The following is a 19,688-nucleotide window of genomic DNA, read 5'->3' as shown; positions in this document are numbered from 1 at the left end:
AAAAGAAACAAAAGCTATGACTGCTCGTATCCTTGACTTGCTCAAGAGCTCACAGTTAGTTAACAAAGCAGGTTTCTGTTCTTTTTATTTCAAAACATTCAGCTTTGGCAGTCTGCTCTTATGTATGCTCATTTTAATGTAAAATTTTTTTTTCCAAAAATATAATAACATGAGGAAAAAAAGAGAAACAGATATAATTCTACCACTGCATGTAGCAGTGCTATGCAGTGGAAATATAATGTGAACCTCCTATGTAATTTAAAATTGTCTAGTAGGCACATGACAGAGACTAAAAAAAGTAAAATTGATTGTAATATATTTTATTTAACCTTGTATAGCTAACATATTACCATGTAATTAACAAAAAGTATCAATGGGTTATTTTACATTACTTTTTTGATATTAAGTCTTCCAAATCGGAGACATATTTTATATTTACAACCCAACTCAGTTTGGACCTCAAGCATCTCAAGAGCTCCAGTAGTGTTTATGTTGGCTGGTTTTTTTTTTTGAAATTTATTTTTATTTATTTATTTTAATTGAGAGCATGTGGGCAGTGGAGGGGGTGGGGGTGGGGAGAGAGGGAGGAGGGAGGAGGGAAGAGAGGAATCTTAAGCAGTCTCTACACTCCCTGCGGAGCCCAACGTGGAGCTCAATCCCATGATCCAGGGATCATGACCTGAGTTGAAATCAGAAGTTGGATGCTGAACCGACTGTGTGACTGGTCTTTATAAACACTATATAGCCCACTTTTTTTTTTTTTTTCCATATTTCTTTTCTCTCTGCCCCCATGCATCTGTATTATCACATGGTTGCCGTTCTCAGGTACACTCGACTTAGGTGTTTTAAGTAATATAAACATTTTTCTTATTTTCACATTCATGATTTTGATCCTTGGTAGACATTTAGGTCATCTCTGAGATTTCACTGCAGTAAATATTTTTGAGCTTTTTTTTTTTTTTTTTTTGATTGAGTTATTTCCTTGAAATAAATTTGCTGAAATCGATCAGGGGATATGAACATACTGCCAATCTGCTTTCCACAAGGATTGTTCTGATTTACAATGCCGTCAGAATGGTCTAATGCTAATAGGCTCACCATGGCCTGGCCAGCAAAAACCCTTGATCTCGCTCCATGTCAGTATCAGCTCCTTTATTTTCTTTTTTCAGTTGTTATTTTTTTCAATTGGAACGTGTTCATATTACAGAAAATTTGGAAGATGAAGAAAGCTCTTTGGTACTCCTTTTAATCTTTTCAGAGAGGAGCTATAGTTTATATTTTACTTTATTCCCATGATATTTTCCATACCAGAAATCTCTCCATGTGTGAATGGTGATATCACAAGAGTAAATTTGTAACTTTTTCTCTTCAGCTCATGCTTAAGTAATTTGGGTTTGGTCTTACATGTTTTACATACTTTGGGACCCCCCCCCTTTTTTTTTTAACGTTTATTTATTTTTGAGACAGAGAGAGACAGAGCATGAACGGGGGAGGGTCAGAGAGAGGGAGATACAGAATCGGAAACAGGCTCCAGGCTCTGAGCTGTCAGCACAGAGCCCGACGTGGGGCTCGAACTCACGGACCGTGAGATCATGACCTGAGCCGAAGTCGGACGCTTAACCGACTGAGCCACCCAGGCACCCCAATGGGACCCCTTTTAATAGTTGCCAAAATTCTGCTGGGTAAGAACTGTAGGATGAATTTCCAAGCTAGCTGTAGACATTGGGATTCTACTTTTATTCATGAAAATAGTATAAATATTAATAGAACATGATTATTAGAGATGTGTTTTCTTGCAATCGCTAGGATATAAAATTAAAAAAAAATACATGTAACAGGAAATACTGATATGATCTAACTATGCTGACTCATTGTAAAATAGAGTAAAATATCAGCATTGTAAAATGTGGTATTTCTTATATAGTAACTTCTAAAATTTGGCACTGTTAAATATTTAGTGCTGCAGAGAATTTGGAATCAGGTATGCCATGGTTATTAAAAAATGAATTTTCATGTTTTTTCTAATAGTGACTATCTTTCAATATAATCCAGGGATATGAAGTGTTCCAATGACAGACTTGTCATGATGCTTTATTATTCTTACTTAAGTAGTGTATAATGAATGTTAATATGGAGAAGTTAATTGCTGCTATTTTTAATTTATCTAGCTAGGAAAGATCCTGAATATAAATTTTATGGTAATCTTTGATTTTTTTTTTTTTTCCTGTCCTGTAACCAGCAAACTAACGCACAGCCACAGAGTAATAGCTGGCACCAAGGTGACTTCAATTTTGTACGTCAGGAAAGGTTGACGATCAGCTCAGCAAGAGTTAACGATTCCGGAGTGTTCATGTGTTATGCCAATAATACTTTTGGATCGGCAAATGTCACAACAACCTTGGAAGTCGTAGGTAAATATCTCTATGCGAACGTATAAATTACCGGCAGTAGTGAAAGAAAGACGTTGCTAGAGCGTTTCCTTTTTATGTTAATAGAATCTTGAAGCGATTCTTAGAAATTTTATGATCACGGAATGAATGAATGAATGAAAATGATCACGGTAGCCTCTTTCCAACTAGAGCCCAAGAGCAGATCCTACCAGTTTAACAGAGGGCAAGAGGAAAGATTAACTGAAGTTGTTTCAGTGGGCCATGTTCTGCCATCCACCCTCCCCTCCCCACCACACAAAGTGTGAACTGGAGCTTTTTCAAAACTTCTGGTCCTTGCTGAATGACTTGAGTTTGGAAGTGGGTGTAGACTTTCTCTATGGAGGAAAGCAAGTGCTGAGAGCCTACAGTATTTCTCTGCATCTTTTAGGGAGGCGCCTCAGTCTTTGGTTTATCTTTTTTACCGCCCAGGGGTCTGGTTTATTTGTTGCAGGAAGGGCTGAATTGGGCTTTTTCTTCCTAGTATGCCCCTCACTTCACCCTGTCTTGTAGCCTTATAGGCCGTAGCATAAACCTTCAGGAAGGAACCCCACCGGGGTTAGTTAGGTCCTTGGTTCTACCTAGCATAAACTGGATCATGGTACCTATGGTCCTAAGCGCATCTAGCTAGTACATCCTATGTAAAGGTTTAACCTTTTCTTCCCTCCTCTGGAAATCTCACCAGATCTTTATTTTCCAAGATCTACTTAATGAGAGCAGAATGCAGTGAAGTACTGTTCTTGATTTCCTGGAAATAATAATAATTTTTAAATTACTTTATTTACACTTTTTCTTTTCCTTTGGTCTTTTGAGTATTCGAATTTAATCTATTTTCTTGTCTTTTTAGTGCAGTTATGTTCTTAGTGCTTGACTTTGATTAAGTACTTGCATGGTGGTGAAACTTCCTCATGAGCAATAATAAAACGATGTGATATTTGTTTTCATTTCTCCTCTTTCCCCCCTGTTTCTTCAATAATTTATGAAGCAATGTTAGAGGTCTGTGATTTATTCTACAATAATCTCATATAATTTTGGTGTTTCTGCCCATGTTGTAATGGAAAGCATTACACACTAAATGTGGAAAAGACCCTTTACTTGCAATTATAGAGTCAGTGTGCAGAAAGAGTATTATTACTTTTTCCCTAAACGTGATTGTGAACCATTTATTAATTTGAATAGAAAGCTATGCTTTTAAAATATTAAACTCCATAAGTGCTAATTTGCTAAGTTGATTAGGGAGCATGTTGATATATCAGCTTCAGCTCCAGAAAGCAATTAGTAAGGATGTTTTGAGCATATTATTGTATGTAATCAGATTTTTAAAATCCATTCATCAATTTCCAAGAATATAACTGTATAACTGGAAGGGCTTGTGGCTGTGAAATCTGAATCCGGTTTTGTATTGTTTTGGGATGGGTTGGGATGGGACAAGAAAGAGGGAGACAAAGAGGAAAGTCATTTCTTTTGGGGCTGGAGGTCGGATTTGAATATGAGGTGGATCCCTTCTTGGCCTTTCAGCTAAGATCAAGTGTGCATATGACGTGCAGTGGCTTTGGGATAGTCCCCACCTGGTTTTGAACTGGAGCTGTGCCACCTGACTTTTGAATGCACCCTACTTTACCTCTGCCTGCATTTCCTCTTCTGAGAAACACAGCCTCCAACTCCAAAGGCTGCAAAGAGGAGAAAAGGCAATAGATTTTATCGAAGTGCCTGGAATAGAGTTTGCACTTGATGAAACGTCAACGCGTCACCAACTTCTTAATGCAGAAGTACCTGAAAAAGATCATACTTTCTGTTCAAACAACGCCGATGGAGTTCTTTGATTCTAATAACTCTTACACTTCATGAATTTGAAGCTCTATTCCACTATAGGACATAAAACTATATTGAGCCTGTAAAGAACTCTAGAAAACTCAGGAAAACTTCGGTAGTATATATATGTGGTGATAATGAGACAACTCACTTCAGTGCAATTATTGTCTGGAATATTTGAGTGTTTTGCTTTGGGTGTGTTTGAACGGATGACCTTAAGAACTGGAAACTGTAACATAGCATTTAGATGAAACATTTGTTCCCTCAGAATTAACCTAAATTTGCTTTAAAAATGACAGGAGGTTTTAATTTATGATTCAGGTATTAGAACAAGATGGTGGTTTCCATCTCCAACTTTGACTTGGATGAGTTTTTATTCTCACCTATGACAGATCCTTTTCCATTACTGCAAAGGAGAGTTGGACTCCACTTTTTCTTCTGAATCTATAGGAAAACCAAGAGGCAGCCTATGCTGTAATGACAACTCCTGGGAGACCTTAATATATGTAGCCAAATAGTGCCAAAAATAATGAAAAATGTATTTAAAAGCTCATAATTACTAAATTTGGAAAAAGAATTAGAAGAATAAAATGAAAGCTCTTCCATAATCCCACTAAATGTGACATAACCATTTTTAAGATTTGGTATATTGCTTGTATTTTTGTATGCAGCAGGGTTTCAGTGATGCATACAAGCTTATTCTCTCTCTCTAACTGGAAGTATTATATGGAGAATCTAGGGATATGTTACAGTGAGAAAAGCCAAGCCTGGCGTCTCACAAACCTGTATTCAAATCTGGGCTCTGCCCTTGGGCAGCTAGCTCTTAAGCTTTCCAGGACTGGATATCTTTCATCTATACATTAGGAGTTATAAGCTTTCTCCCCTGGTATTGTTATGGAATTAAACATTTGTCATAATTGTTAATTAAAATGTAATGCCAAGCTACTTAAGGCAGTTCTTGGCACATAGCAAGCATTCCATAAATGGTGGCTATAAAAATAATATTGGCAATTATTTTATTACGTGTTTTTCAAGCTTTTTTTTTTTAATTTTTTTTTTCAACGTTTATTTATTTTTGGGACAGAGAGAGACAGAGCATGAACGGGGGAGGGGCAGAGAGAGAGGGAGACACAGAATCGGAAACAGGCTCCAGGCTCTGAGCCATCAGCGCAGAGCCCGACGCGGGGCTCGAACTCCCGGACCGCGAGATCGTGACCTGGCTGAAATCGGACGCTTAACCGACTGCGCCACCCAGGCGCCCCTCAAGCTCTTTCTTATGTTGTTGTCATAGAACCATTTCTAACCAGTGCCCTGATTTTTAAAATTATTATATCCAAGGTAGAGAGCCGTTCTTTTTGCATGTAACTACCCACTAAGAAGAGTTCTCCAACAGAAATTACAGGGTTAAATTGGAGAATAGATAATTATAGAAAATCTATATTGCTAAATGCTTTCTGAAAGAGTTGTGCCAATTTACAGTGTGTAATTCAGCACGCTACTTTTACCACACTTGCAGGATTATTGAGTTTCTTTCAAATTAGTTTTGCTATTTTTCCATAGGATGGATAGACTTTATTTTTTAACAGCTTTATTGAAGTTTTGCTATTTTTAAGAAGTGAAAAGTGATGCCTTATTTTTTTTTTTCAATGTTTATTTATTTTTGGGACAGAGAGAGACAGAGCATGAACGGGGGAGGGGCAGAGAGAGAGGGAGACACAGAATCGGAAACAGGCTCCAGGCTCTGAGCCATCAGCCCAGAGCCCGAGGCGGGGCTCGAACTCCCGGACTGCGAGATCGTGACCTGGCTGAAGTCGGACGCTTAACCGACTGCGCCACCCAGGCGCCCCTGATGCCTTATTTTTAATTACCAGTTTAGGGGTGCCTGGGTGGCTTAGTCGGTTGAGTGTCCAACTCTTCTTGATTTTGGCTCAGGTTGTGAGATCGAGCCCCATGTTGGGCTCCATGCTGAGTGTGGAGACTGCTTGGGATCCTCTCTCTCTCTCTCTCTCTCTCTCTCTCTCTCTCTTTCTCCCACTCCCTCCCTCCCTCTCCCTCTCCCTTCCCCCCCTCCCTATTGGGCTCTTTCTCAGATTAAAAATTGATTTACTAGTTTAAATATTTTCCATCTATTGATTTTCATGTTCTTTTTCCTATTACCTTAATTTTACAGTATAAACATTTAAAATTGCTATGTATTCAGATTCTTAGGACTTTTCATGATTTGATTTTGTTTCTTCTGTTGTTTTTTTTTTTTTCTTTTTTTTTTAATGTTAATTTATTTCTGAGAGGGAGAGAGACAGAGCATGAGCAGGGGAGGGGCAGAGAGAGAGTGAGACAAAGAATTCAAAGCAGGCTCCAGGCTCTGAGCTGTTAGCACAGAGCCTGATGGAGCTCAAACTCAGGAACCACGAGATCATGACCTGAGCTGAAGTTGGATGTTTAACCGACTGAGCCACCCAGGCTCCCCTCTTCTGTTGTTTCTAAAACGTCTAGAAAACTGCCCCCTCTGTAGAAGTTTGATAGGAGTTAATTCTGTTGTCAGTTAAAGATACAGTTTGATTATTAAAATGCTGTACTTGGGGCGCCTGGGTGGCTCAGTCGGTTAAGCGTCTGACTTCAGCTCAGGTCATGATCTCACTGTCCGTGAGTTCGAGCCCCGCGTCAGGCTCTGTGCTGACAGCTCAGAGCCTGGAGCCTGCTTCACATTCTGTGTCTCCCTCTCTCTCTGGCCCTCCCCCGTTCATGCTCTGTCTCTCTCTGTCTCAAAAATAAATAAACATTAAAAAAAATTTTTTTTTAAAATAAAATGCTGTACTTGATTTCCTCTGTGATATATTACATGATGAGGAGGTAACAGGTTTATTTTTCTTCAAATACTAAATGGCGTTCTTTCAACACCTTTATTGACAATTTGAGCTCTCTTCCCCCTCTTGACTTTTGACACCTTCTTATCACATATACAATTGTACTGGGTCTGGGTGTGGGCTAACCATTTAGTCCCAACACTTTCTAACCTAAGAAGTAGTTCTAGAAGACTTGCAGGGTGGTGCTAGCTCTTGAAGAGAGTTCCTTAAGAGACAGAGAAGGGAGAATAAACATTTCAAGCGCGTCCTTTCTGAAACCAGCCAGTTATTTTTGTAAGCCAAAGGTGAAGTTGGGTTTTCCGTTGGATGGCTGTGGATAATAGTTTCTTCCTGTTCTATTTTGTTATAATCAGCTAAAGGATTCATTAACATCTTCCCTATGATGAATACCACAATATTCGTGAATGATGGCGAGAATGTGGATCTGATTGTCGAATATGAGGCATATCCCAAGCCTGAGCACCAACGGTGGGTGTATATGAACAGAACCCTCACTGATAAATGGGAAGATTATCCCAAGTCTGACAACGAAAGTAATATCAGGTAAGAAAAGAGCCTTACGCTGAGGATCGGAAGTTTTCCCTATCTCTCCTTGGCTTACCACGGCCTGTGTCTGTGACCCTTAGATGTATGAGAAGACACCTGGTGTGGAAAGAAGTTTGGGCCTGCTTCCTGAGTCTTTAGACCAGTATTTCCTTTCGCTTTGTGATTAGAGCATGCACGGAAGTCCGTGCCTCAGTTTTCTCATTTGTGAAATGGAAGATCGTTTGCTCCCAGAGTTCTGAGGCTAGTTCCGAGCAGTGACTGGCATGTACTAGAGACACATTGAAATCTTTTTTTTTTTTTTTTTTCCACAGAAAGAGGAGAGTTAGTGCCTTGAATACTTTTTTTAAAAAATGTAAGGTAACTAAAGCCTCATTCGGTAGCTCTGGGCCAGGTAGTGAACCCAAGTTCTGTCATAATACACACCCCTCTCATTTGATCCTCAACAGATTTATGATGAAAATAGAAGCAATCATAAAATAGTAACAAGCAAAAGAAAACTAGTAAAGAAAAATAAATACAAGAAAAGTGATTTTAAAAATTAAAAGAGTAAAGTAGGCAAAGTAGCTTCCTTCTTGTAAGCTGCAGGTACTTTTGACTGTGCTGCACTAAGTACCTGACGTATAGTGAGTCAATAATTTTAGTCCTCCACAAGACCCATGATCAGGCACTCTTATTTTCATCATTTCCGTAGAAGAGGAAACAGACACAAATGAGTTAAGTAACTTGACCAAGATCAAAATGGCTACCAGAGGTACATGCCCACTTAGACTTTGTATTTTATTCCGGTCAGAAACTATGGGCTGTAACAGCAATGTGGGTGAGAGATGATGTTGTCCTGGGCCAAGATGGAAGGGTGGGAAGGAAGGGAATGGATTTGGGAGGCATCCAGGCCACCTCCACAGGAATACTCAGTGGTTGAGGGGGTGGGAGAGAGAGGCAGCTGCTGAAGATGTCCCTTCGGATCCTGTGTCCGTCAGCCACGTTGGATGGCGAGGGGTGATGCCATTCAAGGAGGAGGAAAGGTTGGCAGGGGCAAATACTGTGAGTTCGGCTTGGTGTTTGTTGAAATCGAGGTTGACCACGGGCTCTCTAGTAGAGATGTTCAGGTAGGAAGTATCCTAGGTCAGGTTCCCTCGAAGCAGAGCCTGAGACAGGGATTCTGGGTCAAGGGCTTCATTAAGGGGAAGAGAGACCTTCCAGGGAGTAGGAGAGCAGGGCGGGGAGGATAAAGGAGGAAAAAAAGGATATGGGTGAGCAGTAGGCTGATCTCAGGGGTCCTCTGGAGCTGGCTTTTTGTCCCTCTCCATGGGCGGTCACTCATTGCTGTAGACCTGGATGGGCAGTCCACTTTCAAGTGGGCCTAAGTGTCCAAGGGCAAGACTTGGGAGGACGTCACAGGTGTGAGTCATCATTAGCTGTACCCACAGGGCAGGGGTTGGGGGCTTGAAAATAGCTCTGTAGAGGAGGCGTAGGACTGAGAAGTCTGAACCGGAGGTAAAGATTTGAAAGTTGTGAGCAAACAGCGGGTAGTTCGGCGCGAGAGTAGATTGCTCAGGGTCACGTCCAGACGGTTGTGTCCAGGGCTTCTGGCAGAACCCCACACTCTGTCTACCTAGCCATATCTGCCGGCCCTGCCATAAAAGAGAAGCTTCAATGGCAAGTACTACGAAGGACTCTAGGAAGAGGTGCTGGGCATGGGAGGAAAACCAGGAGATTATGGAGTTGCAAGAAGGAAGGTGAGGGCCCACGGTGTCGACTTTGCTCTCTGCATGGAGACAACTCCGTGTAGATGCCTGCCAGGCTTGGGTCCTTCCAGGTGAGTGTTGTGAAAGCACAGCGGGGCAGGTGAGCTCAGGACACCGGTGGAGAGGAGACTGAGTGAAGGACCGTGGGCAGAGAGGGACCACGGACAAGAGGCCAGCCAGGGACCGGGGGGGAGGCTGCATTGCCTCTCCCCACTCAGCACCCTCACTGGGCAGCCATTTTGTCCCAAGGTAAATATAGGTGTATATGTTTATATTTGCTAATGTGGATCTTGTTAATACTGAGTTAAGTGAGTCTTATTTTTCCTCAAACAGGTGTGTATTTCCAGACAGAAATGGTGGATAAGACACTCACTTGAGGCAGGCCCTTCACAACTGATTGATTTATTGCCTTTTTTTTCTTCCCTGTGTGTGTGTGTGTGTGTGTAGATATGTGAGTGAACTTCATCTAACCAGATTAAAAGGGAACGAAGGAGGCACTTACACGTTTCAAGTGTCCAATTCCGATGTCAGTTCTTCCGTGACATTGAATGTTTACGTGAACAGTGAGTAAAACAAATGGGTCCTTATCTTTTTATTTTTTATTATTTTAAGTTGTGGCTCGTGTTTGTAACAGCTGCAGAACTGAGCTCATTGTGTGCTGTGTAAATAATGTTTCATGATAATTTTGACCTTAACAAAGACCCCGTGGTTTGGTGGTTGGAAGAATGTGTACGAAAGCCAATTCCTTGTCCTACATCTCGCTGACCGCATGACCTTGTGGAGGGCGCTCAGATTCTGGGTTCCGCCTTTGAGGCAAACAGAGGAGCCCTAGAAGTTAAAAATAACTGTCGTTTGAGGGAAAACGTATTATTATTGATTGTTGAAATGGGGAGGCAGAGGTTGAACGAGACCTGGATTATGGTGTTAGTTAGGTAAGACATGCTATCAAGCTCTGACATGATTTCTTTGTGACAGTGCTTTCTTTTTCGGGGTTGTGAGATTATTTGTGTTTTGATTGTTCTCCTACTAAGACGAAGGCAATATCGATCCAGCTCCATAGGACTCTCCTGTGTAGCACATGGGTACTAAGGAGAGGAAGCAGGTGGTTTAGGATGGGGGAACCGGAACACCTGAGTCCTGCCCCGCTGTGGCCCCCACAACATCTTGGAGAAATGTCTTTGCCCAGAGGTTGAGGCCAAGGGAGCATGCTCACCAGCTGGGGCTTCTGCTGTGTGCTGGGCTTTTCCCCTGGCTCTACTCTGGGGACCTATCTGCATTTCCAAGGAAGGATAGTAGCAGGTGCCTGCCATACCGCACCAGCCAGGGCACCAGGGCACAGGAGGGCTCCAAAGACACAGAATTCCAAGGAGTGGCCAACAAAATGACCCATCCGAATTAGCCGTCCTGGGTGTGTGTTGGTGGGGTGGGGGGTGCGGGGGGGATAAGGAGACAACCCGGAAGATTCCCTAGGAGACAACTTAGTCACTGTGCTGGGCACTTCCTGTATGCTGGTGAGAACAAAGAATGGGCGCCGGTTTCTTGTCCTGAAGGAGCTTGCCTGCTCAGAAGTGAGTTTACAAGTTCATTGATGCTGAAGCTCCGCGGTATGCGGCAGGTAGCATGATCCATTTCAAGGGTAGACAGGAAACAGCTAGTAAGTGCCATTTAGGGCAGGTTTTTGATTGCTCTTCTGGAGTCTTTTAACTAGACCTTCATTTCCAAGCACAAGATGTTCTTACGTGTTTACATCAAGAGCGTCACGTCTGTGGAGCTAAACAAGTTTCTGAACTACAGGCCTTCTCAGGATCCTTACTGTGCTGGTGTGTGTTATGCCTCCCCAGGAGGGCGGGTAGATGCTGTGTGCAGCCCAAGCTTGTCTGACCACAGAACTTGCCTCTTTTTTGGAGGAAATCGTGTTAACATCTCAGTTCCTCTGAACAGCTTTGATTATATGGTGTCTCATTGGCCTGCATTCCAGACATCTCCAGATTAATTCAGGTGTTAATCAGAGGAGTTTAGCATATGACACATGGGCAAAATGATCTGCTTCTGCAAAATCTCAATATTCGAGTAATTTAAGAGACGGCTGCAGGTAAATCAATATCCTTACAGGCTAATATGCACATTGTCCACACAAAACTCAATTTTTGGGTGTTCTGGTGCAGTGTTTCCCAACTATCTGTGGTAAAGGACCTTTCCTTTTTTTTTCCAGTTTATTCTGGCCCAGTACTTTCTATAAAATACAGTAAAAGCCAGGATGCCTGGGTGGCTCAGTCGGTTAAGCATCCGACTTCAGCTCAGGTCATGATCTCATGGTTCATGGATTTGAGCCCCGTGTAGGGCTCTCTGCTGCCAGTGCAGAGCCCATTTCGGATCCTCTGTCCCTTCTCTCTCTCTCTCTCTCTCCCTCCCTCCCTCCTCCCCTGCTGGTTCGTTCTCTCTCTCTCTCTCTCTCTCTCTCTCTCTCTCTCAAAATAAAGAAACTTAAACAAAATATGGTAAGAGCCAGTCACTAGGAAAGTGAAATGAAAAAGAACAGACATATGCAAAACCCACGTTTGATTTTTTTTTAATTATGAGATTCAATAGATACAAAAATTACTCTGTCAGATTGCTCCTTGTAAATGCTTATTATCAGGTTGTGTACTTAACTCTCGTTGACCAGGAACAGCAGATCATGGCCATGGCCTGCCCCACAGACCTCACTTTGAGAAGCTCAGTAGTTGGAAATTTTATAAAACGAAGTGTGTTTTGCGTCTCTTTCCCTGGCTTCAAGGTCAAGGAGACATTGAGATCTGTCTCTTTCCCCTTTTTCATGCTTCCATTTGCTAGTCTGGTCTGCCGGTTAGCTGTGAGTCATTGACCTTAGAAAGATGTTCCTGAAGGCACCCTTACTTTTCTCTGGTGACAAAATTGCTGCCATTTTACTTACCAGGCTAATTTGCCATCCAGCAGGATCAGTGTTAGTCACCTCTGCTGGTGAACTCATGCTTGTTTTGAAACTGGATAAGAAACGGCATTAAGCTTCGCAAATGAATTTTTTCTCGGATTCCCCGTTGGTGCAGAAGGCCTTTTGTTTCTGCTGGGGCCTGGGTCACAGACATGCACCTAACATTTCCTGAGCTTCTGCTTCATGACACCGGGCACGCAGACAAGAGTGTTGTCTGACCCCGTGGGTTAAGGTTCTTCAAGAAATCTTTCATTGATGTCAGTTCATTACAAACACTTAACTAACAGTAGCCATTTCTTTTCACTGACCTTCCACATTGGATTTCCTTATCTCCCAGTTCTTTGACAGAGGTAGTATTTGTTTTTAAGTTTATTTATTTTGAGAGAGAGAGTGTGTGTGTGAGCAGGGGAGGGGCCAAGAGAGAGGGAGAGACAGAGAATCCCAAGCAAGTCCCACACTGTCAGCAGGGCTCGATCCCACAAACTACCAGATTATGACCTGAGCCAAAATCAAGAGTCGGGCGCTTAACCAACCGAGCCACTCAGCTGCCCCTGACAGAGGTAGTATTTTTGGGTGAAACTCAAAAACATCAGACCTCTGGTGAAGTATGTTCGGTTGCTGTTCACAGATCAAGTTAGCTAATTTCTTTGTTGATTTTTTTCTTCTTTGAAAAAGATTTTTTTAATGTGAAATTTTAAAGGCAAACGCTAAAAATAGTTTTGAAAGTTTAAATTGGAGAGTTGTGTCCATTTTGACATAACACTTTAGCTGAGCCAAATCCATATGAAGATCTACTGTGTGATTTATTCTGTAAATAAGCTTAGCCCCAAGGATGAAAGGAATTGTGCTCTGCAAAAATTAGAATTGATAGAAATCAGAATAATAAATGCATGATATTAGTGCAGAAATTCAGTGACTTTTACTCAGTGGCATTAATGCATAATTGCGTAATAGATTCAGCTGAAATGCTTATGAAAATCCATGATTTTGAATGGTTCAATGTTTGATGGTTGAAAAATTCACTTGTTTTAAAAACTCCACATGTAGATTTGAGTACCCTGAGTGTGTGCATGTGTGTATGTTTTAATTGCTTATGTGGGAGGCTTTAAAAAATACCATGTTCTGTCAGTTTGTGTTAGAGAAAAATATGTAGCATATTAAATTTGAAAATGTTTTAAGTCTGTTTTTAACTTCTCTAACCAAGCCATGATTTACATGGGTCTGTTCTGTTGACTGTTGGCTCTCTGGTATTAAAAGTGGTTTATAAAGGCCAGGCAAGAGCTATAACATGTTTGCCATTTTTGAGCAGAACTTCCAGTGGAAACTGATGGGAGTTTTCGCTAAGACACAACAGAAGAGGGGCGCCTGGGTGGCTCAGTCGGTTAAGCGCCTGACTTCGGTTCAGGTCCTGATCTCGCCTTTTGTGAGCTCAGGCCCCACATCAGGCTCTGCAGTACAGGGTCTGCTTGGGATTCTGTCTTTCCCTCTCTCTGCCCCTTCCCCACTTGTGCGCTCTCTCTCTGTCTCTCTCAAAATAAATAAATAAACTTAAACACACACACACACACACACACACACACACACACACAAGAAAGGCCGGTGACTCTTTGCATTGAATTTGCATTACTATAATCACCCTTTAACTGCTTATTGAAGATGCATACAGAAATCAGATTCTTAGTTCTCTAAAGAAGTTTGATATCTTGGGTGAGTTAAATGTCCGTTTGTTTCCTTTGTCGATTAAAATTGGGAGGAAAGTAGCATTCTAAAATGTATAGAACTATCCAAATGTGTTTTCTTAAATATATACGTATACGTATATATACATACATATATGTGTACATATATGTATGTATATATATGTGTATGTGTATATATATATATATGAAGAGAAAGCACATATATATATACATATAAAAAAGAGAAAGCACTTTATTATATCATTGTATTCAGATACAATGATATAATAAAGTGCTTTCTCTTTTTTTTAAGTTTATTTATTTTGAGAGAGAGAGGAGAGAGCGGGGGGTCGGGGAGAGAGAGAGAGAGAGAGAGAGAGAGAGAGAGAGAGAGAGAATGAATCCCAAGCAGGCTCCGTGCTGTCAGTGCAGAGCCCAACACGGGACTTCATCTCACGAACCACGAGATCATGACCTGAGCCAAAACCAAGAGTTGGATGCTTAACTGACTGAACCACCCAGGTGCCCCAAAAGTGATTTCTTATTTTTTTTTAATTTTTTCAACATTTATTTATTTTTGAGAGAGAGAGAGAGAGTGTGTGAGCAGGGAGGGGGAGAGAGAGAGGAAGACACAGAATCTGAAGCAGTCTCCAGGCTCTGCGCTGTCAGCACAGAGCCGGACGTGGGGCTCGAACTCACGGACTGAGCCGAGGTCGGATGCTTAACCACTGAGCCACCCAGGTGCCCCCCAAAAGTGCTTTTTTAATAGGTACTACTCTTTCCAAAATTCCTGGAGGTATAAGAAAGATGACACCACTGAGATTCTATACATGGCCTGACTCCATTGGAAACTTCTGGTCTCCTTGCCTACAATAAATGTCACACGGTAAGGTTTTTACCAGATCCAGCACAAATAAATGGCCAAATGTACATTTATTTTTTTTTTTAATTTTTTTTTCAACGTTTATTTATTTTTGGGACAGAGAGAGGCAGAGCATGAACGGGGGAGGGGCAGAGAGAGAGGGAGACACAGAATCGGAAACAGGCTCCAGGCTCCGAGCCATCAGCCCAGAGCCCGATGCGGGGCTCGAACTCACGGACTGCGAGATCGTGACCCGGGCTGAAGTCGGACGCTTAACCGACTGCGCCACCCAGGCGCCCCCCAAATGTACATTTAACTCTAAATGATCCACTTCTCTTTTCCGTCACCACCCAATATTCTTGAATATTTCGAACCTTATAGCAGACTTAAGTGTTAATCAGTAATGTACATATTTTGTACGTTTATTTTGGCATACACTTTCAAATATCCCAAGTGAGTCCTGAAGTAACCTACACAACTGTGGAAAGAAAGTATGATTGATATGATCATCAGTTATGATATATATCAGTTATAATATCAGTTATGATATGATCATATGATCAGCAGTTGGTTTTCAAACCTCTGGAATGATTTTAAGAAGGCCCAGTAACTTTTTTTCCAGCTTTATTGAGGCATCATTGACAAAATTGTAAGATATTCAAAGTGTATATATGATGATTTTGATGAATGTAAACATTTTGAGAAGATTCCCCTATCCACTTAATTAACATATTCATCCCCTTACATATTTACCCTTTTTATTTTCGGTTTTCTGGATTTTGGGGGTGGGGGGAGGGTAATTTGTTTTGTTTTTTGGTGAGAACATTGAAGTTCTACTTTCTTGACAAATTTTGATTATATAATACGGTGTTGTCAACTATGATCACCATATAACTCGTTAGATTCTCAGACCTTATTCATCTTATACCTCACCCTTTGTACTCCTTTAATACTTCTTCCTAATTCCTTCATCCCTTAGGCCCTGACAACCCTTTTGCTACTTTTTTGATGAACTTCATTTTTTTTTATTTTTTTATTTTTTTTTATAAATTTTTTTTATAACATTTATTTATTTTTGAGACAGAGAGAGACAGAGCGTGTACTGGGGAGGGTCAGAGAGAGGGAGACACAGAATCTGAAACAGGCTCCAGGCTCTGAGCTGTCAGCACAGAGCCCTACGCGGGGCTTGAACTCACAGCCCTCACAGACCGCGAGATCATGACCTGAGCTGAAGTCGGCCGCTTAACCAACTGAGCCACCCAGGCGCCCCGAACTTCATTTTTTTTTAAAGACTCCATTTAAGTGATCCCGTGCAATAATTGTCTTTACATGTCTGACTTATTTCATATAATACAATGCCCTCTGGGTTTATCCATGTTGTCACAGATGGCAGGATTTTCTTCTTTTTTAAGGCTGAGTAATATTCCTGTGTGTGGGGTACACATTTTATTTATCCATTTATCCACTGGCGTGGATCCACTGAGCACTGGAGTGCAGATGTCTCTTGAAGGTAATGGTTTTGTTTCTTTGGGATATATACCAAGAAGTGGGATTGCTGGGTCTTATGGTAGTTCTATTTATGTATGTATGTATGTATGTATGTATTTATTTAATTTTGTTTTTATATTTATTTATTTTTGAGAGACAGAGACAGAGCTCAAGTGGGGGAGGGGCAGAGAGAGAGGGAGACACAGAATCGGAAGCAGGCTCCAGGCTCTGAGCCATCAGCACAGAGCCTGATACGGGGCTCCAACCCACGAACAGTGAGATCATGACCTGAGCCAAAGTCGGACACCCAACCGACTGCGCCACCCAGGCACCCCTGGTAGTTCTATTTTTAATGTCTTAGGGAACCTCCATGCTGTTTTCCAGAGTGGCTGCACCAGTTTGCATTCCCACCAGCAGTGTGTGAGGCTTCCCTTGTCTCCATGCCCTTGTCAACATTTGTTATCTCTTCTCTTTTTGACAATAGATGTGCTGACCGTTTGAGTGAGACTTTCATTTTGGTTTTGATATGCCAGTAACCTTCAAATGCCTCTTTAACACATTATCTGATGACATTTCCAGACCAGGATTATGATTCTAAAATGTGTGGTAAATGATATCTAGGGGCCATAAATAGATCTCTCTCCAGTCTTAAAGGTCTCCCCTTTCAGGACAAACCTAGCCAGTGGAGTCAGAGTACTGTGGTACTCAGGTGGAGGTAAAGTAAGGCAGACAGGACAAGTGAGATATGGAGAACTCTGGGGCTTGCCCTTCACCAGTGGGCATACATGGAACACGTGGAAAGTTAAGCTAGATTGGCTATCCAAATGACCGCCAAACTGTACCAAGTCAACTCTCAAAGTTTCCAACTCTACATTATTTACAGCAGAGTGTTAATGGGGCTTGAAACAATTTAAGGAAATGCTAAATAATGCATTATTTTCACATCACCGTATCATGTAATTAACATCCTGTCTGGTATGAGCAATTATTTATAGATCATACAGTGTACCTGTATCAAAGTAGTAAATTATCTGGAATAAGGCCTCTTGAAGAGAAAGTTTCTCTTTGACCACATTTGCAAAATCTGGGCTGCCTTTTATGTGTTTTTGGTTATAGTTTTTAAAATTTTTTTAATGTTTATTTATTTTTGAGAGGTAGAGTGTGAGTGAGGGAGGGGTAGAGAGAGAGGGAGACACAGAATCCGAAGCAGGCTCCAGGCTCTGAGCTGTCAGCACAGAGCCCGATGCGGGGCTCGAACTCCTGAACTGCGAGATGTGACCGGAGCCTAAGTTGGACGCTCAACCAACTGAACCACCCAGGCACCCCTGGTTATGGTTAAGTCTACTTATGAATGGCTAAACTATCCTTCTTCTAGGGGAAGCCACTCTAAGGGTAACTCCTTGCAAACAAGGTACATGCCAGCACGTTCGCCAAAGGTGAGGGCAGACCTGTCAGGTTGGCCATGTAGATAGATGGCTTAGACTGCCTGCCAGCAAGAACTCTGGGTCACCCACCCAGTGGGAGGTCTCAAGAACCTTCCCCCAGGATGAAATGGTAATATGGGGTGGCCTTCAAGGATTGCTCATTTGGGGGACTTTGGGTCTGTGCCTTTCAAGATCCCCAGGAGACGAGCAGTTACTAGAACTTTGCCTCTTTGGAAGGTGGAAATGTTTTTCTGCCTTCTAAACTGTCAGCCATTTTGAAAGGATTGAGATGACCTTCCAAACATTTGGGTGTCCAGGCCATACTTATGTTAGTGGCTAACCATTTTAAGGCAAAGCCTTGAGTGGCTTTGGTCTTTAGTGTTTTGTTTTGTTCTGTTTTGTTTTTCCAATTAGATAGATTCTATTAGGTCTTCTATTAGAATTCTTCTTTAAAAATTTTTTTTTAACATTTATTTATTTTTGAGACAGAAAGAGACAGCGCATGAACGGGGGAGGGTCAGAGAGAGAGGGAGACACAGAATTTGAAATAGGCTCCAGGCTCTGAGCAGTCAGCACAGAGCCCGACGCGGGGCTCAAACTCATGGACCGCGAGATCGTGACCTGAGCCGAAGTCGGATGCTTAACCGACTGAGCCACCCAGGCGCCCCTAAATTATTAGAATTCTTAAACACTAAATAAAGCCAGTGCTGAATAGAAGTCTTTCTTGATTTATTTATTTGCTTTTGAGGATTTGCTATAAGGCTATCCCAGTAACCAGAAATGTAGCATGGCTTGTGCAGACATTTGTGTACGTGTGTTTTGAAATTAAAACAATGTTTTTAATTATAAAATATTGTGTGAAGCATAGTTCTAGAAAAACTAGAAAATGTGAATAAGCAAAAATAAGAAGCACGTTTTAATTATACCTTTTAAAGTTCATTTACTTACCATTGCTAATATATCCCTTACTGTGTATATGTTCTTCGTGACCATTTTTTTAGACTTTTTTTTTTTTTTTTTTTTTTTTTTTAAATAAAACTGAGGTCCTCCTGCTTCGTAAGCTTGTGTTTTGGTGCTGAATAGTGAATGCATTATACACATCTTTCCACGTCATGAGATACTCTTCTGCAACCTTAGTTTGGTATCTCATTGCATGGATAGTGCGTAATTTTTTTTTTAACTCATGTCTATGTCTGGTGCGATTTTGAGACTTTGTGTAGAATGGGGGATGGGACACGGATGATGTGACTGGGGTTTTAAAGAAACCCATCAAATGCTTATTTAAGGTTTATAATTATCTTGTTTAATCTCAAATGAGCGACCTTGCCTAAGTGCCTGGGAGTAAATAAGGTTATCATCTGTCATTATCTTTCATGCTCCCATGTCTTAAACATATGTCACAGAAGATGCACTGTGCTGGCTTTTGGGACAGTTCTAAATTAAGGAATAATTTTCAGATCTTCTCAGCGTGGTTGCTAATCCGTGTAAAAACAGTCACTTGTCTTTTTACATTAATCTTTTTATAGGTAGTGTGTATTCATTTGCAATATCTGTCTGAGCCCTGTTTTTATTTTCTCTTCCCGAATTTGAAATGAGTTTTTGTTGTTAAATTGCTTGGGAGTTACGAGTGTTGTTTTTTTTTATTATTATTTTTTATTTATTTTTTTATTTATTTTTTTTTTAATTTTTTTTTTTAATCCTTATTTATTTTTGAGACAGAGAGAGACAGAGCATGAACGGGGGAGGGTCAGAGAGAGGGAGACACAGAATCCGAAACAGGCTCCAGGCTCCGAGCTGTCAGCACAGAGCCCGACGCGGGGCTCGAACCCACGGAGTGCGAGATCGTGACCTGAGCCAAAGTCGGCCACTCAACCGACTGAGCCACCCAGGCG

The 19,688-nt window shown here is 41.4% G+C and overlaps 1 protein-coding gene across 2 annotated transcripts in view; it reads left to right on the top strand.

The window, feature by feature from the left end:
* Positions 1-19,688, top strand: part of KIT (KIT proto-oncogene, receptor tyrosine kinase) — an 89,745-nt gene that overhangs the window by 46,024 nt on the left and 24,033 nt on the right. For both annotated transcript variants that reach the window (XM_040483337.1, XM_040483328.1), the window contains exons 5-7: positions 2,240-2,411; positions 7,456-7,645; positions 9,841-9,956. In XM_040483337.1, coding sequence (XP_040339271.1) covers positions 2,240-2,411; positions 7,456-7,645; positions 9,841-9,956 — 478 coding nt within the window. The remainder of the gene's footprint in view (positions 1-2,239; positions 2,412-7,455; positions 7,646-9,840; positions 9,957-19,688) is intronic.

This window comes from Herpailurus yagouaroundi, unplaced genomic scaffold (assembly GCF_014898765.1).
Source record: "Herpailurus yagouaroundi ecotype Mexico unplaced genomic scaffold, PumYag 28, whole genome shotgun sequence".
NCBI classification, from domain to species: domain Eukaryota; kingdom Metazoa; phylum Chordata; class Mammalia; order Carnivora; family Felidae; genus Herpailurus; species Herpailurus yagouaroundi.
This window is presented reverse-complemented; position numbering and strand designations above follow the sequence as displayed.